The sequence below is a fragment of the Lissotriton helveticus genome, chromosome 10, assembly GCF_964261635.1.
Source record: "Lissotriton helveticus chromosome 10, aLisHel1.1, whole genome shotgun sequence".
Lineage (NCBI taxonomy): Eukaryota > Metazoa > Chordata > Amphibia > Caudata > Salamandridae > Lissotriton > Lissotriton helveticus.
Window position 1 is genome coordinate 883,394,678 of NC_136071.1, and position 17,422 is coordinate 883,412,099.

Sequence of the window (17,422 nt, forward strand, 5' to 3'; positions counted from 1 at the left end):
CTTGTCCTTGTTCCCTTAGTCCAAAATTGTATAGTTCCATTATTGTTCTAACTTTTGGAAGGTAATGCCAATCTAACGTCGACATTTTCAGCACTTAAGTTTGTTCCACAGACTCTTGCATAGTTAATAAAAATATTTTTCCACTTATTCCACCCAATTGGTGGATTACCAGGAGCTGTAAAAAAAAAAAACACAAATGAGGAGAGGTCACGTTTAGCATGTTTTTCACCTCCTATGATATAAATATGTACTGTGAGTTGAAGTGTGTACTCTAATTAATGACAACTAAAAATAAAAGTTCTAGATGCACACCACAATTATCAAAACAAATATGACTGTACTGAAATAGAAGTTGTGCTCATCATTGTGGTGTAGGCAAAATTCCAGTAACACCGGCTGTTGTAGGTGTGACTATCACTGCTATATAGGCATGTATCAATAGGTCCTCCATATACTTTCAGTATGAGAAGCCTCTCTGTTGCCAGGAAGCCACATGAAGGAAGTGGCTGACCTATCAGGATTTAGAGCACGGGAGCGGTTAGGTATATTAAACCTAGAATATTTGGGAAAGGAAGGCAATATGGTCCTTTATGAAATTCAACCAAGACTTAATTATCTCTCAGGCAATTATTTAGATACCTACAATTGGCTCACGCAGTAGGCAAATGCATTAATTTGGAAACGAGTTTCCAGATAGTTCCTTACTAGAAGACATACTGCTAACAAAAGAGCTAAGGAAGTAGACTGGCTGTAATATATAAGAAATTTGCAAACTGCCCTGCATACTCAATAACTTAAAGGCCATGTGGACTGCTTGGATGAGTTTGATTGGCAAGAGGCTTTAGCATAGTCTAGGAACATCGTCATTAGGGCAGATTTTAGATTCATCCAAATGAAAACTGCAATGGCTTCTACTCCAGAACTCAGCTTCAGTCCGTTGGATACATCACCTCCTCAATCTGTGTGTGTACTTTTTAACACAATATGGCATAGCTCAAAGATCCAGAATTTCTGTGGAGTATTGATGAGGATCCTGTATGAAGTAGGATATACCCCTATGGACTCGCTGACCAGATTGGCAGTGTTGGGCATATTGGAAGATCTAGAAATGATCAGGTACCAAAGGCTGTTTTTAGCACTTGTTGTAGCAAGACAGTAAAGATCTTGAATGTACACCAATGCAGACTTAGAAATGTGACTAGAATGACAGAAAGCCATCTATAAAATTCAGGGCAGTCCTAATAAATTTGAGACTGTGGAAAGGGAGTGGAACAACAGTCTTGAGTGGCTTTTGGACATATTTTTAAAGAACATTTTGAATGACTGCAAAGGAGTGATTGTCCATGTAATATTTGTATAGGGAGTCTATTAAAAGTTTAAAACACATTGAAAATATTTCAAGAGAAAATCTCCCTCATTGTCATGCAAGATGCTCTTATGCAGTTTTAATCTTAATCAGCAATAGCAGTGAAGTCATTGTTAAAGTGAATGGTACACAAATTGGCAACACAAGGGAGGGGAATACTGTGTCACTGTTAGTGATGTTGTAGTCTTTGGAGACTAACAGGTTTAAATTAAATTTAAGTTATTAACCGTTTCACAGTTGTTTGAACGAGAAAGTGAGTGAGTTGGAGAACTTGCCACTGACAAGTGAAGGTTCATCAATGTGCTACTGATCACATCCATGTCAAAGGAGGAAATGCAGTTGATGCACTGTTAATCAAGAGTTCTTACAAAAAAAGAGTATTGTTAACAAAGAGGAGAAATTCCTGGCAGCAATATTGTGTGTGTTCTTCCTTCATATGAGAGAGCACTTGATTTTAAGACATACAAGGCACATTTTCCTGCATGTAAGAACTTGTGGTGGTGTAACTCATCATTTTATTCCATTCACCAAAAGGTTCTAGCATTCACTTTTGTGTGCCTTTTGGGAAACTGTAAACAAGGCACTTGTGAAGGAGTATTTCATAATGAAAACTGTTCACAATCTTTCAACTTCTTGAAAATGAGGGTGAGACAAAGCCAGCAATCTACTGGGACGGGAGTTGAATGCATACAATAAAGGGACTCGAGTGTAGAAATATTCTTCCAACCACCAGAATGGCAGAGTTAAAAAAATTCTCTTTGGTTTTGAAGGAGGCAGTGCCATGAGATGAAGGGCAAAGATCTCCGCTATTACACTGGCTCATCACAGTCAGTAAAATAACACATTAAAGTCTATCAATTTGTTCACTTTTTCCATTCATTTTCCTTGACTTTCCTGCTTATCTGTCTGTCCAGATCTTTACTCATCTTTAATTTTTTCCTCTTTGTCTCTAGTTTGTCTCCGTTATTCACGTTCTTTACTATATCTCTTGTTAATTTTTTCTAGGTCTCTGGATATTATTTGCTGTCTCATTTCATGTTTTCCCTCTATTCTTTCCGTTGCCTTTCTCATTTTCACTCTCTTTAGCCATCCTGTGCCTTTCAGTTCCATCCCTTACCTTACTCAGCATGCCAAGCCCTCCACTACACAGGTATTTCATGCAGACAGTCACTTCGGACCCTCCGCCCATGGAACTATGGGACAGAGATCACCATTAAAAGGGAGGTGGGAGGAGAGGTGTCACTAGACGCCCCCGGGCATTTGAGCGCTCTATACATTTTAAATTCAATTAAATGGTCAGCATAACACAGGCAGTTGGAGGATTGAAGCCCCCCAAACCAAGTTGCTGATCAGCAAGACTTAGTAATGCAAATCAATGACTCATGGTCTTCCACTGAGGAAATGTAAGACAAGAAATTAATGGACCTTTTGCAATGCATATTTTCAACCTTTGCCAGAGTCGGACCTACTCATACAAGCGCTTTGTGTTCGTGCAGCCCAGTGTGGAGGGTTAATGTTCCTAGTTTCCTTGTTATACATTCACTACACAAACAGCATGAGTAAAACAGGGCTTCAGACAAATTAAAAAACATGTTTGTTCAGAAATTAGCTGCTAATGCAACAGAGCGACTGAGAAGAAAAAAATTAGAGAATGTATTATCTATCATGAAGGCATATGTAGATCGGGGATACATGCGTAATATGAAAGCAAACTTATATAAATGACACGGATAGCCATAAAGATAGGGAGAACATTTCCGGGAATAAGGTTTAGGACAGAGAATAAGGACAAACAAACTCTAGAAAGCAGGTTAAAACAGGGCAAGGAGGTACAAGTAATATTGGAATCTGTATTGGGATTTTAAGGAGAAGATAGCGCACTTGGATCAGAAGCAGCAGTAAGAGTTGACAGATGATAAACTGCTAACATGCTGATGTCTTCAACTGCTCTTGAAGTTTTAACTCAGATTACATTCCTCTCACACTAGTCACAAAAATTGTAATTAGTAACTGCTATCACAAAAGCCAACTGCAGAGACCAGTGCTTCTTTCTGCTAGGACTTGATTCTTAGGGTTTGAAAAATCTTCAACTCTTAACACAGATTTTCACATGCGTCATGCACTGAATATGATGAGAACTGATTACTATGCAATAAAATGGAACCCGATTGCATTCTAATAAACTGAGAAGCTTTTATGACACATCTATGACATGCATTTTAATTTACATGCCCCTATGCTTTCCTCTTACTTTGTGACTTCTTTGAATTCTTCATATTCTTGTTTTGAAGTGGCCAGTTCACTCTGCATTTGTGAAAGACGCGCCTTCAGCCTTTCCACAGATATCAACGAATTGCTTTCAGTTGGAATTGGGGTTGAATGCATTGGCATACCTAAGTAATTGAAATAAAGGAAAATCAGAGTCTTAAAAACCAAATTAACAAAGGTCAGTTGTAGGAGACAACTAAAAGCACCAGGTCTGAATTCTGTAGCCACAGAAGATACCCACCACGAAGGTTCTCCCTTCCACATGATCACATTTATTTACCTCCAGTTCGGCTTTCAGCTGCAGAAGCCTCCAGGAAAGCTCTCTCCAAGTCCATCATGGTTTGCTGATCAATTTCCTGAGCCCTCCTCACTGACTGCAAAGCCCGGAGGCGCTTGGTTTCCTCTCGGAGGTTGTGATTCTCCATTGCATATTTTGCTACTCTAGGGTGGTGTTCTACCTGTGGCAGGGTCGCAAGCAAAAAAGTGTCAAAATCTCAACACGGCTGATTTAACTAAACATTTCAATATCGAGAAGAACCAAGATTAAAACACTTTTCAGTTTTAAGTCATATTCTTATACATTTACTTCTAAAACAATTGGTCGACATAAGGTATCTTGGATCAAGGAAATAGCAGAGGCCCTAATTGTAAAGGTGCCATCACAGATGCCAATTAGCAAACAAGCATTTACAATGCAATGGTTTCGCCTTTGGAAAAGTTAGAGCTATTGGCATTGTAAATGACAACAGTTTTATTTATGTGTTGGCTTTGACAACATAAATGGCATTGTCATTTACAAAGCCAATAGCCTAATCTCTCGCAAATGCGACACCTATTGCATTTGCACCCACACACAAAACCAGCCACCCCATATGCAACGGTGTGCTCTCCCTGCTGACTGAATACAGACACATTCCACCTCACCAGTCCGCAAAGATGAACGTCAAAAATAAGCATTTTTTCACTTTTTTTAGTTTAAAGAGTTATTTAGTTTTATTTGCTGAATCCAGCGCAGACGTGCATGACCCTCTTGGTCGCCAGAGTTTTGGGGAGGGACGGGAGCAGTGGGGGTGGTATAATCGTGCGGTGGAGGCAAGCTCAAATTAACAGTTGCATACAGTTATATACACAATTATAACATGTTTGACCAGAATCTTATCGTGACAAGCCTTGTGAATTGTATTACTCCTGTGACATCCATCTAAAAACCAGAGGTGCAAACTACTGAGTGAAGAGATTCGACAGATGAGAGTATTGGATACTGAGATTGGGTCAGCCAATCAGAACGCTTAATGCACTATCACTGTTGTTTCCTAGCATCTTATAGTTTCAGAACAATAGGTAGACAGAGGGGGTAGGTATGTTTTTTCTGGCTGCGTTAGGCAGGTGTGAATAGGGGCATGAGTTGTAATAGCCTTATTACCAAATGGTGGCAAGGTGTTACCAACAGTTAATTACCCTATTCCTCAGAGGATTTTAACAGCTGTTAATGCCCTAAGAAGCAGGCAGTAACACCTACTTATAATAGAGAGTGAGCACTATCTGATAACAGATCTTTATCCATTCTTCCTCTCAATATTTTCTCCACTACTATTTTATTTCATAACCCAAGGCCCCTTCTTGGAAGTGTATGCCTACACACTCTGGCATTCTAGTGCTTAGAAACCGACTCCCCAGACAGATTATCACTTTCTTTGTAGAGATGGATGGCCTTCAGCTTTGTAAACATCGTCCCGAGACGAGGATTTGATAAAAGAAAGCACCCCAAGGCTTGTAAAAAGCTTGCAAGAGTTGAGCAACTTCTTTGCCAACTTAATCACATGGGCAACAAAGCGTTGTGCAGTACAACCGGAAATGAAACTTAACATAATAAGGAAGCCTCATACGCCCTGAGTGCGATGCCCAGGTGAGGACCCTGGCAAACAGGTTTATCGAGAGACAGAGAGAAACAAGCATTGGAAATGCAATAGGTCTCTGATTTATTTGAGTTAGAGCTAATGGCATTGTAAATGGCAATGTCTTTTAGCCATGTGTTTTGGAGTGTATGCATGTGGTGTGTAGTGGAATTATATGGGTTGGATTTGAATTGTTAGTTTGTGTGTGTGTGATTGTGTTTGTGTGGTTGTGTGTGTGTGATTGTGTGTGTGGTTGTGTGTGTGGTTGTGTGTGAGCCTCTTGCATTTTCGTTACTTGCACCTCAGCCCATGGCATTCGGTCCTACGTTGCGGCTCGGATTGGCCCCGCTTGGGGAATGCTTTATAATAGTGCGGCCAACAAGTAGTCATTTTGTAATAAAATACAACAATAATATTTTACTTATTTGTCCCTCGTAACAAAAAGTCTTACTCTCTATATTTTCATTAGGGAAAGATATCGCATGCACTTTTTGTCCTATGACCAATATCCCACACAATGTTACATTGAGACCAAAATTGAGAAAAACTCAGACAGATTACGGCTCTTGGCCCAGGCCTTCCAATGCCATATATATATATATATATATATATATATATATATATATATATATATATATATATATATATATATATACACACATGTCTGGCCCATCAGAGTATCTTATCCTCTGTAGATGTTTGTTCTTTCACTGTCCTCTTCCACTGGTCACAGATAGTCGAGCTTTGCCTTTATCCTATGGTTTATCCTTCATTACTGACATACCTGTCTGTCCATCTACCTACCTATGCCTCTGATCCAGCGACCTGTCTACACATTTATCAATATCTATCCGCGGAGCCTGGGAAGGACAGGATGGAGAAAAGAGGATCTCCAGGCACCTAGACCCAGGGGGCAAGTAGCCTTGAGGAAAGGTAACCTTAGAGAGAATAACACCGGTTGGGCAGGAAAACAAGGGGCATAGAAACACAGGGACATGGGACAGAGGGAGCAGCGGGTTGTAACCTAGAGTAGGAGTGTTTTGGAAAATAAAAGATACAACAGCTTGAGAAAAAAAAAAAGAAGATAACACATAAAAACAGGCAGGCCTGTGCCAAGTACAGGGAGAGGGGGGTCTCAATAAACGTTACTACTTGCATATTGAGGGGGTCGTGCAGGTATTTAGAATACAGTGCAAAAGGGACACTTTGAGCCAGCCTGGAACTGCGACTATAACTCATGTTTTGTGCGCCGGAGAATGTACAAAAGTAGTCGAAATATTTAACAAAGTAACGAGGAAGGTTGACTTAGCCTCGGTCATTCACGTACACCGAACCTAACCTTGCCAGAAAGAACCCGCTTCTGCTGTGTGACCCTGAGAAGTCAGGTGAACCCTCGACTCTGCAAATGCTGTATTAGTTTGCAAAATGGAGCCCACCTCTTAATTAATAGCCTCCCCCTTCGAATAATTACCCGTCGACACATCAAGGCTATCGCGTGTTCTCCAATTAACAACTTGATTAAAATTATTAGTGAAACTATAATTAATACACGTACAATACAAGCCGGAAAGCATGTAATAAAAATGTAATCAAATGAAGGAAAGAAAAAAGAATCCCCGAGGATGGCACATGGCATCCGACAAGGCAGCCAGGCCCTGGGAGGGGGAGGGAGGATAACTACGGAAATGAAAAGATTCTGAATGTAAGCATAAGGTGCAGGCTTTAGATGTGAATGAGAGACAGTGTTTCCACCCAGAACACGGAAGGCAGTAGGCACTGCATGCGGATAAGTTCCTTGTTGAAGCGTGATGCGACCCCAGCCTGAAAAGCAGCACGCACTTTCTGTGCACTTATAATGGTTGCATATATACTCGGACAGCCGGGTAGGAATACAAAGAAGGGACAGCCGGGAAGGAAGACAAAGAAGGGACAGCCAGGGAGGAGGGTTAAGGTTCTTCTGGTAAAATAAACGATTTGTACCTTTTTCAGCAGGGAGGGCACTGAATGCGGCCGGGGTCTAATCTGGAGGAGGGGGGGTCGCTTGAAAACACCCCATTTTATCAACATCTGAGCACCAGAGGTGTAACAACGCGCCCCACCCCGCAGTGGGGGGTCCCTCAGCAATACTGGTAGGAGGTGGGCCGGAAGGTGGGGGGAGGGCTCCATGTACTTTGCAGGGGTGCGAGGGGGGATTCAAGTTTCACTACCCCACTGCCCAGCACCCAGACTGCCATCAGTATGGGGGCTTCAGGGCGCTAGGCACAGATTGATGCCGGCGGAGCTTAGCTCACTGAGCTATCGTGCTGGCCTTCCAAGAGGTCAATGGGGAGCAGAAAACGCCCCCCCTGTAGAGACAAATTCAGTGTAAATGGGAGAGCAGCCGCCACCACCGAGGGGGCAACATGGGGGGGGGACCCCGTGGGTTCAACAAGACACAGGGGCGTTGAAAGATGAAATACCGAAATCATGAAAGAAGTGCTGCAGCCATGTCTTAAGATCCCAGGACCACAGGACCCCACCCACACCCAGGAATCCACCAACACAGGAAGAAAGGGGGGGGCGGCAACGACCACGGAGGGGTTTTACATTCACCCAGGATGATGGTCCTAGGCACAACTCCAGGGCAATTTAACATCCAAGGACATCGCTTCCGCCAACTTGTAAAATATTCCCACTGTGGTTAAAACCTCAAAGCGCCCACGGACGGACCGACAGACCGGTGACAGACCCTGGTCGAACCATAGACCCCAGGGAGAGGGTGTGTGCTCACCACAGGTGCAGAGAGCACAGACCAGGGACTGGCACAGAACCACTGCCCCAGAGGCGGGAATCTAGGCGCTGCCTGTGAGCGCTGGGGCAGCCCGAAGCCTGGCTCTGGCTCGGCTCGAGGTGCTGTTGGAACCCACCAGGAGCCGAGCTTTCATGTGGCTTCTGTTACGTCAGAACTGCCGACTGCGTAATTTCAAGTCCCGGCGTCCGCTCTACACCTGTGATCTTGGGCAGATCACTCAATCTCCCCGTGCTTGTGAACAATAACACTTCCGAAATGTAACCGGTGCTCGTGAAAAGCGCTCCGATGCCTTCTAGTGGAGTTCCCGCTACATAAAAATTGCACAAGTAGGTAAAAACACATTCTTATTATGAGGAAACCTTACCTGATCGCTAGGCTCCAGCATTAAGTGATTTGCGCAGATTCACAGGATGTTGTGAAACGTCGAGAGTGAGACTGCTATCCCCTGCCCTCCGCCATCACGAAGTTACACCAGTCTCTGCCCAGTCAGATTAGTTCGACCCCTGGAATCGCGCGGGGGTGGGGGCCGAGGGGGGTGTTTTAAAATAAAATAATAGGAACAAGGAAAGAGCCGGGTGAGGGCTGGATATGTTTAAAAAAAGAGGGATGTGACATAGGAAGCAAAGGACGAGCTGGAGTAGGGGCAGGAGAAGCAACACGGAAAATGAAGAAAAGCCGAGAGAGACGGGGGATTGGGGGAAGCAACACAGATCAAAGCCCGTGAATCTTAGCTCGGCTTTGATAGTGAAACGTTCAGTTTATTTACAAGTGGCGTGGCATTGAAAGCAGCCAGGCGGAGGGGGGCGGGAAAGGCACGGACAGCGGGAGGGGGGTGCGGGAATGGGCACAAAGACAACGGGAGGGGCGCGGGGGGCGGGAACGGACAGCGGGAGGGGCGAAAACTGGATAGAAACAAATATTTAAAAATGCCGCTTACCTGCAAATAGGCTGGGCAAACCTTCCTTACCTGATCGCTTCGTGGGAACTCAAATCTTGCAGCCAACTCCAACAACAAACACTTGGAAAAAGACGAAAACAGGCCGACTCGAAAAAAAAATAACACACACCCACCGCGGCGATGACGATCAGAAGTGGGTGGAGAGAGAAAAAAATCTCGGGAACGCCCACGAATCTGGTCCGGCCATGACGGACAGATCTCTGTTCCAATGGCTAGCCTCCATTTATGGAGCTAGCCAATGGAACAGAGGGCGGATTCAAGTCCCCCATACTGAAAACTAAAGATTTCTCCTGGGTGCGGAGCAAAAGCTCCGTGCCCCAGGCGAAACCTAAAAATGTAAGCCTTCAATGACATGCAAAATTGCAGGCAGGCAAAAATGCCACTAAGGGCAAATTGGAGTCCTTATCTGAACATAAACTAGATGTTAACGCAATGAAAACTTCTGCGTTTGTATAAAGCAGGAGATATTGCAAAAATATACATTGAAAATTTGATGATAAATGGCTAAAGCTCAGATTTTCACAAGTGGACTATATAGCTCATGAAATATGTGCTAAGCGAGCGAAATGACTGTGTGCACTGTAAAACTAATGGATGGTGCTGTAATGCATTTCAATGTTATTTATCATCAATTTAAATGCAGGCGGCTCATGACCAGAGGGACAAAGAGAAAGCCACACCTGACAGAAACCTGAAAAGAGGTCATCCAAAGTCTGGCAGGAGTAAGACACCTAGGATCCACAGGACCATTCCAACTTAGCTTGGGAGAATTGACCCTAGATGCATCAGTATGACCAGAAGGTCAATAATCTGTAGACAACATTCCAGGTCAGAGTGTAGTAAAAATGTAACAACTCAGGTCCACTGAGTAGGAATGCGGATAGTAAGAGCCCAAATATATATGCCCACTGCTAGCCACAGAAAATGACACAGGGTTTTTCCTCTTCACCCCAAGGCCATGAGGTATTCGTCACAATGGATGTTTTAACCAAATTCTGAAATAATTGGAATACGGTCTCTAACATGTTTGTTTTGAAATCAATACTTGGAATCATCATTGAATCCAACAGATATCCTTGTATTCTAATTTGACCCACCAAACTGTTGAGCCTCTCAGCCCTCTGGATGGCCAGCACCAATCAAACATCTTGACCTTAACCGGCACATTTTTTGAGATAAGGGTCCCAAGCTGGGTATCAAATAGATCATAAGTAGGTGCTGGTCAAAGTCCAGCATCAGTTCAGTTGGAAGAACCATTTAAAATGTTTCCACAAGCCCTGGATTGCACCAGACACATCTACATCACTGACTAGCTGCTTGTGAACAAAGACTCTTGTACAAAGTTTAATCTTACAGATTGTTATTTATAGTCTAAAATTAGAAATTCAGCCTTGTTATTTTTGCCATGGCGCCTCATCCGATATGCACTGGAACAGTGTTTGTGGTTGCTTCCCAATCAAAGAAGGTGATAGAACATTCTAGGTGTTTATGTATTTTTATTTCACCTGCCCCAACTTCCATATACATAAACTGAGATTAATCCTTTTTCACAGGAAAAAAAATGACTGAACATTGAGTTCACAAAGTGTAATATTCTGCGTAATACAGTACCCGAGTCCTAAACCCTCCAGCATTTCCTGAGACAAGCCTTGACTACTCGACTCACTGCCTATGAAAAGGTAAGACAGCAATGAAAGGAACTAGTTTTCCGACTCAAGTTCAATATTAGCCTGTGCTCTGGAACACCAGTGGAAAATGAGATTAACTAACAAGAATATTAACAACTGACAACCCCTCTCACAAAGAAAAGGCTTTGCAATATTTCATTCTAAAAGGTTCTCCATTTTCTAGGACCTGTTCCACAACGCTTTACTAAGGATGGGAGGACAACAAATATTCTATAAAAACAGAATGTCTTTCTAGAGGTTTGCTTTGCCAAGGGGCATAGCCCTGTTTCAGATAGTGCAATAATGTCCAACATGTCTTTCGGGATCAGCGTACCCTTGCTTTGCATGCTAGGTAGTTCCAAACCTCACACCTACAGCAGCAATGCGCAGGCAGGCATCCAATGACTGTTCCCCAGCTCAGAGTTGTAGAGGATAGAGGGACAACTGGTGCATCTGAGCATCATAGCATAAATTATCCAACTATAAAGAGATGTAGAAAAAAGACACAAAAAAACCCCAAAGGCCCAAAATACGCCATACATTTTCTTTGCTATTATTTATTTGGTGAATACTACAGGTTCCGATTGGAACCAACTTGCAAGAAAACGAAAGCCACTGGCGTGGACACGCCCATGTGCAGGTAAGAAAAATGCCTCATAAAGGATCCCACGGGGTATGATTCCGTATTGGATAGCTACATTTATCTACCACCCACCTCGACCCACACTAGAGCGCTAGGTGGCACGTGACATGTTAAGAATAGGAAAGAACCAGGACACAAGAGTACCTTATTTGAATTGAAAGTCCAATGATAAAACCAATCTTGCTACACTTGTTGGGGAAACGTACATTTTTTCTGGTAAACCCTGTAAGAGTGTAACTCTTTACCTGTTCTTTTAAATTTCGGACCTCCTGCTTCAGTTCTGTTATATAATTATCCTGTTCATCATCCAAAAATGAGGTTCGTGCATCTCGTTGAACTTTTTCCAGGCGGGCTATGTGGTCTTCACGGAATTTAATTATCATTTTATTGGACTGAATGAACCTTTCCTTTTTGATGCATAATTCTTCTAGTTGGGAAATCTTTTCCAACAAAGCCTGTGAAGTAAAAGTGCATTTAGCAAACTGTGGGAGCAGATATGCAATTAAAATAGGAATATATATATTTTAGTGCAACTTCATTAACAAGGTCTCATTGGGCACAGTAAACAAAGTTTTGTGAGTAGGCGTGGCTTACTGCAGATCTATATTCTCGAATTGCAGAGTAAACCAAACTAGAAATGGGGGAAAAGAACTGTTACCAGATAGGCGTTCAGTGTTTGTGCTACTTTTGAAATGCCACTGGACAGATGCAGCAGCTAGGGAACTTAATGCAGAGAAAAGCAATATACTTACCTTCTTCTAAACATACCTGGATGCTAGGAAGCACCCATACTGTCCTACTAAAATTATAAGAGATGGTTACCTTTTTCTTTAAATTTAACATTTTATTACATGCATATGGCTGCTATATTGATGCGGTGGTATATTTTGCATTTTATTTCCTTTTTAATGTAGCATATGTGGACAAAAAACAGTTTGCCCGCTTGCCAAGGCCAAACCCATTTGTTTTGCTAATGCTTGGTTAATTTGGTATTTTGGTAAAGATCTCACAGCAACATATTTGGGGTGGGAAGCGACCATCAGAATAGGATAGAAAATGCAGCAGGCTGAAAGCTAGCACAGCCTAATTAAAGACTGGTGAATTTGCTTAGCGAAAGGGATGAATTTTCAGTTCTTTCCAATGATTTTAAATATCTGCCTTAAAGAGGAAAGGTCAGAAGGAAACGGATCCACATAGATGATTCTTAAGAAGGAAATTTCATGTCAAAATTCCTTCTTTTTTTTTAATCAAACTTTGTTATGTCTTAGATTATAATGCACTGTCCTTCGACTAATAATTACTCCTGTGACTGATATGCATCTGCACGACACATCTTCTGACCGAAAGTTCAATCAAGTCATCGCCCAATGAAGGATTAATATTTTACAAAAAACAATCTGTAAAAACTTTTCTCGATCACAAAATGTCAGAATGTGTCTCCAGTAAGTTAGGTGACCTCTATATTTCCATGCCAAAAACACACTAGGACCTCCATTCCCACCACTGACATTCTCAGTTAGATTAAGAAATTTACCAGAGTACCTTTGTGCAACTTTAAGTGGTCTACTACTAGGGTCTAGTGATCATTGAAGGAGCATCTGCCAGTCTGCTAAATCTGCAAGAGCTTTTGCCAAATCTTCCTGTAATGCGCACTCCTGTATGCCCCTTGATCAATAATGTTGTCTAGGTCTGCGCATCACAATCAGTGTATCACAATCCTCCATAATGCAAATAATATCCCTAGCAACATAATTTCGTACATTGTTTGCCCTTGTGTGAATCACGCGAACAAGCCAATAAAATAAATAAAAAACTCGAGCTCATCATATCCATTTGCCCCACGGTCATCTGCAACATGTGCACTACTTCAGTTAGGAACATTTGCACATCTCTGAACCACTTAATCATCACCCTCTGCTTTTCGGCACTTAATGCATACATGAGCACGTTCTGGTTAGATCCACCTGCGCATTTAAGGGATTAGATCATTTCTATGAAGGCAGTTTAAAGTGTAGTAACAAATCTCACAGTACAAGATATGTTTGGGACGGTTACCAATCAAAGTCAAGGCTGTATCTTTAGCTCCAACTACCAATGTCAGTAAGAGCCTGTCCACCCGAATGCTGCACACAATTCTGATATCCACCTAATTTACCCACCAACGGTAGTAATTTCAGGTTGCTGCTGTGAAAATGACATCCAAGTTCATTTAGTTATCACTGTGAGTCTTATAAATTGAAGGAATCACCCTGTGTACACCCCCAAACTCTATCAAAACTAACTGAGAACAAAGGAATTCACATTTTGAAAACCGGTCGCCCATTGCAAGATATCTGTCTTCTAGGCACAACTTTATTATCCTACAATTTATAGATGGTGGAACATGCCCTGACCATATGGCACAGTTATTTTAGAATTATTTTTGCTGCCGAGTACCAGCTCTGCCCCATTACCCAGAACAAGCAACAAGCATCAACCAGTAGGTAATACCCAGTCAGTAGGAGGAGTCCTAGATTTTCTTATTGAAGTGTTCCTTCATGAGACCCCATTCTGCTCATGATCTGTCTGCTACACTCCGCGATGGGTGCTGTAGTAGTGTGGGAAGACAATACAATACTAAATCTGGCAGGGCCACTCCCTCTTTTTAATAAGGCAGTTCTTAGTATTTCGGCTTCCTCTCTGCTGCACTTTTCTTCCCTACCAGTTTAACCAACAAGTGGTCATGCCCCTTGAACAATGACTTTGGGAATCTAGAAAATATGATAATTTCTGGCAGCGCCAGACTCCTTATCGCAAAAAGGTGCAGTTACCACTTGGGTCTTAGGAAATCTTCTAGATGTGTACCCAATAATTTGGCAGTAACACAACATGGTGCAGTACGTGTAATCTGGACCCCAAGAATTTCGTCAGTATTATTAGGAAGCTCTAAACACCCCTTCAGTAAAATCATACAATCAATACAATAGTGTTTTCTATATGGAGGGATCAGTACATCCTGCAGTAGGTATGAAAAGATACGCCACGGACTGTTCAGCAGTAGAAGGAGCCTGAGTATTCTTTATAATGTACTCAATAAGAACTTTTCCGCTGTTCAAGTTGCAGTACAGGTCCGCAACGTAGAAAGAAACAAGGATCCGGTCACAAACTAAATTTGATCCAGAAGTCCCCCACAATAAAATCACAACCAAAGACAGACCCATTTCTTGGCTTTCTAGTTAAGTATAAATAGTTCTTGAGTAAAGATGGGCTCCCGAAAGTTATGGTATAGGATTAGGTGATAAAAGCATATCAAATGAATAATATAGATCTGAACTAATCAGGGCAGCACATGTAAGGATTGGTTCGGTACATACAAGATTTTTTTTTACAACTTTACACATATAGCAAGAACTTTATAGCTGGTCATTAAAGTCAAAAGCAACCTGACAGTGTGGACTACACTGCAAAAACTGTCACCTCATAAAAGGTTCAATAATAAAATCACCTCAGAATCCAGTCACCAAAAGCAGCTCAACATTCCCAAATAAGTTATCCCTCTAGGTCTACTTAGACCAACAAATAAATATAGCTATGTTGGTTGCACAAAATTCCTGTGGTTTTAAAATGTCGTGGCCACTACGCAGTTCCATAAGTTTTGATGTGCTTGGTAGAGCTGGTTGGAGTGTGTACCTTACCAAAATGGGAGTATTCTTTCACCTCTTTAGAACTAATTCAACTGGGGTAGTAGAGAGAACAAATAGCATGCTTAAAACAGCCACAAATACGAGGGTCGCCAGTAATGGCATAAAAACATGCATAGCACAAAGCGGACTTAAAATAATATGCGGAGGAAAACATTGCGGAACTATTCACCTTATGAAGTATTATTTGGCATTAAAATGCTTGTGAAAAAAATCCTCATGATCAATCATGCCTTAATCTATTACAGAGATAGCAGCTAACCTGATAAAGTTTGAGTGAGGCACAAGCTGTGCATTTTGACCTACCTCTACCACTATTGGCTGGATGCCCAAGACTGGTGAACTTTCATACCTACAAAAGGAATCAGAACAGTGACTACCACTCCTACTGGGATGGAAAAGTAGGAGACAGGTGCCTATCTACTAAGTAAAGTCATGCCTTGAAACTCTTCCTCTATAGTTGACCAGTGCTACTACCAAAAACAAAAAATCAACTATCCCACTGTCGGAACACCCTCCCAAGTGAAAGGCAAACAAGCCCAAGCACAGATCAACAATGGGTGAGGACATTGGTGATTGACTAGAGGGCAGAATGTTCTAACAATTAAACAAAGGACTCACAGAGCCCGAGGGAATGGAAATCACCTTGGGCTCCGTGAGGCCTTTGTTCACATCTATGAACGGCAACATTGGAATGTTAAAGCTCTAAACTTCTACTGGTGAATTAAAAGCATGAAGCGCTCCACAGTTTTCAATGGAGCTCCCAACATTCCAATGCTCTAATTTGAATTAAGTAAGGCTACAAAAATAAAGACCTCACTGAGCGCAAAGGTGTCAACATCCTGTTGTGCTCCGTGTGGCCTTTGTTCCAACAGCTGTATAAAGCAAACATTGGGATGTTGATGCTTAGGGCTTCTACCAGCCAGTAGAAGCCCCGAGCACTCCATTTTCTTCAATGGAGCCCTCAACATTCCAGTGTTCTAATAGGGACTAGTACTGTGCCACAGAGGAATCTATGGAGACATGAATTGGAATGTGCTTTATTATTGTTTTTTTTTTTTTTTTAATTAACAAATTCCCATAATATCCCACATGGAAATGTAGAATAAGAGCAATAAATATTGTATTACCTTCTTTTCACTCTCAGACTTCTCGAAGAACAACATTGCGTCAAGAAAACGGTTCATGTACTCTCCACCACTATCTTCGACTGAAGCAACTAAAGTAAAAGTATGTGATAAAAAAGCAAAGCTTTAAAATGTTTATGATCACGTCAAAAAATGTATGCTTGTGGAGCACAAATATCATTTAAAATATTAAATAAATGCAAGTTATGCATTCTTATCTTATCTTCCCGTGGCAACCAGTCTTGTGCTTAAATACCGTGTGGTGTGTCCCAAATCAAAATTCAAAAAATGCATGTACAAACATTACAACCATTTAATTAAAGTGACTAAGTATATCAAATCTAATAAGAAAAACCTTTAAGATTTAATTATACTTTACCATGACAAGCTAATGACTGTTTGTTCCTTCAGTAGAACAGGTTTTCAAAATATTTAAATGTGATTACCTTCCATAGTTTTTGGTGAAATTAAACAAAGAAATCAAAACAAAGACATCACAGTGGCACCAGTAACAAGCCGAGTGGTCTACCACTAAATAGAACAGATTAGTTATCTCCATCCGAAAACTTCACAATTGCCAATTTAAAAGTATACAATATACTTTAATAAATTCGTGCAAAGCAGGATTGATGCCCACTAACAATTTTGAAAAGGGTATGAAGGCTTTAAACATTAGAGTAAGGCTGTTTAGTGACAAGTAAATGTGTTCAGCAAGGGAATCTATATCGTCAGAATCACGTGGATTTTTGGGATAAGAAGTCTTGCTGTCTAGCTTGTCTGACGGACTACTGGACATTACATTATGTATGAAGGAGCAAGTTTTTGGCAGCCTGGTGTTTGCAGAAAATCAGGATGGCTTTCACAACTCCCATTACGAAAGGACGGAATGGATACAAATTTTTATTGCACAATTACTTAAAACCATTTGCAATATTCCTTACATTTCTAAATAGGAAACGTGATTAAAATTCAGCAGAATGTCATGATAAAACGGTTTAAAAATAGGTGTTCATTTAAAAAAGCAAAG

The 17,422-nt window shown here is 41.5% G+C and overlaps 1 protein-coding gene across 3 annotated transcripts in view; it reads right to left on the bottom strand.

Moving 5' to 3' along the window:
• The window catches only part of KIF15 (kinesin family member 15), a 927,215-nt gene that overhangs the window by 643,429 nt on the left and 266,364 nt on the right, over positions 1–17,422 (bottom strand). For all 3 annotated transcript variants that reach the window (XM_078663524.1, XM_078663523.1, XM_078663522.1), the window contains exons 12-15: positions 16,399–16,487; positions 11,834–12,043; positions 3,915–4,092; positions 3,618–3,759 (exon numbers count right to left, since the gene is read on the bottom strand). In XM_078663524.1, the coding sequence (XP_078519650.1) occupies positions 3,618–3,759; positions 3,915–4,092; positions 11,834–12,043; positions 16,399–16,487 (619 nt within the window). The remainder of the gene's footprint in view (positions 1–3,617; positions 3,760–3,914; positions 4,093–11,833; positions 12,044–16,398; positions 16,488–17,422) is intronic.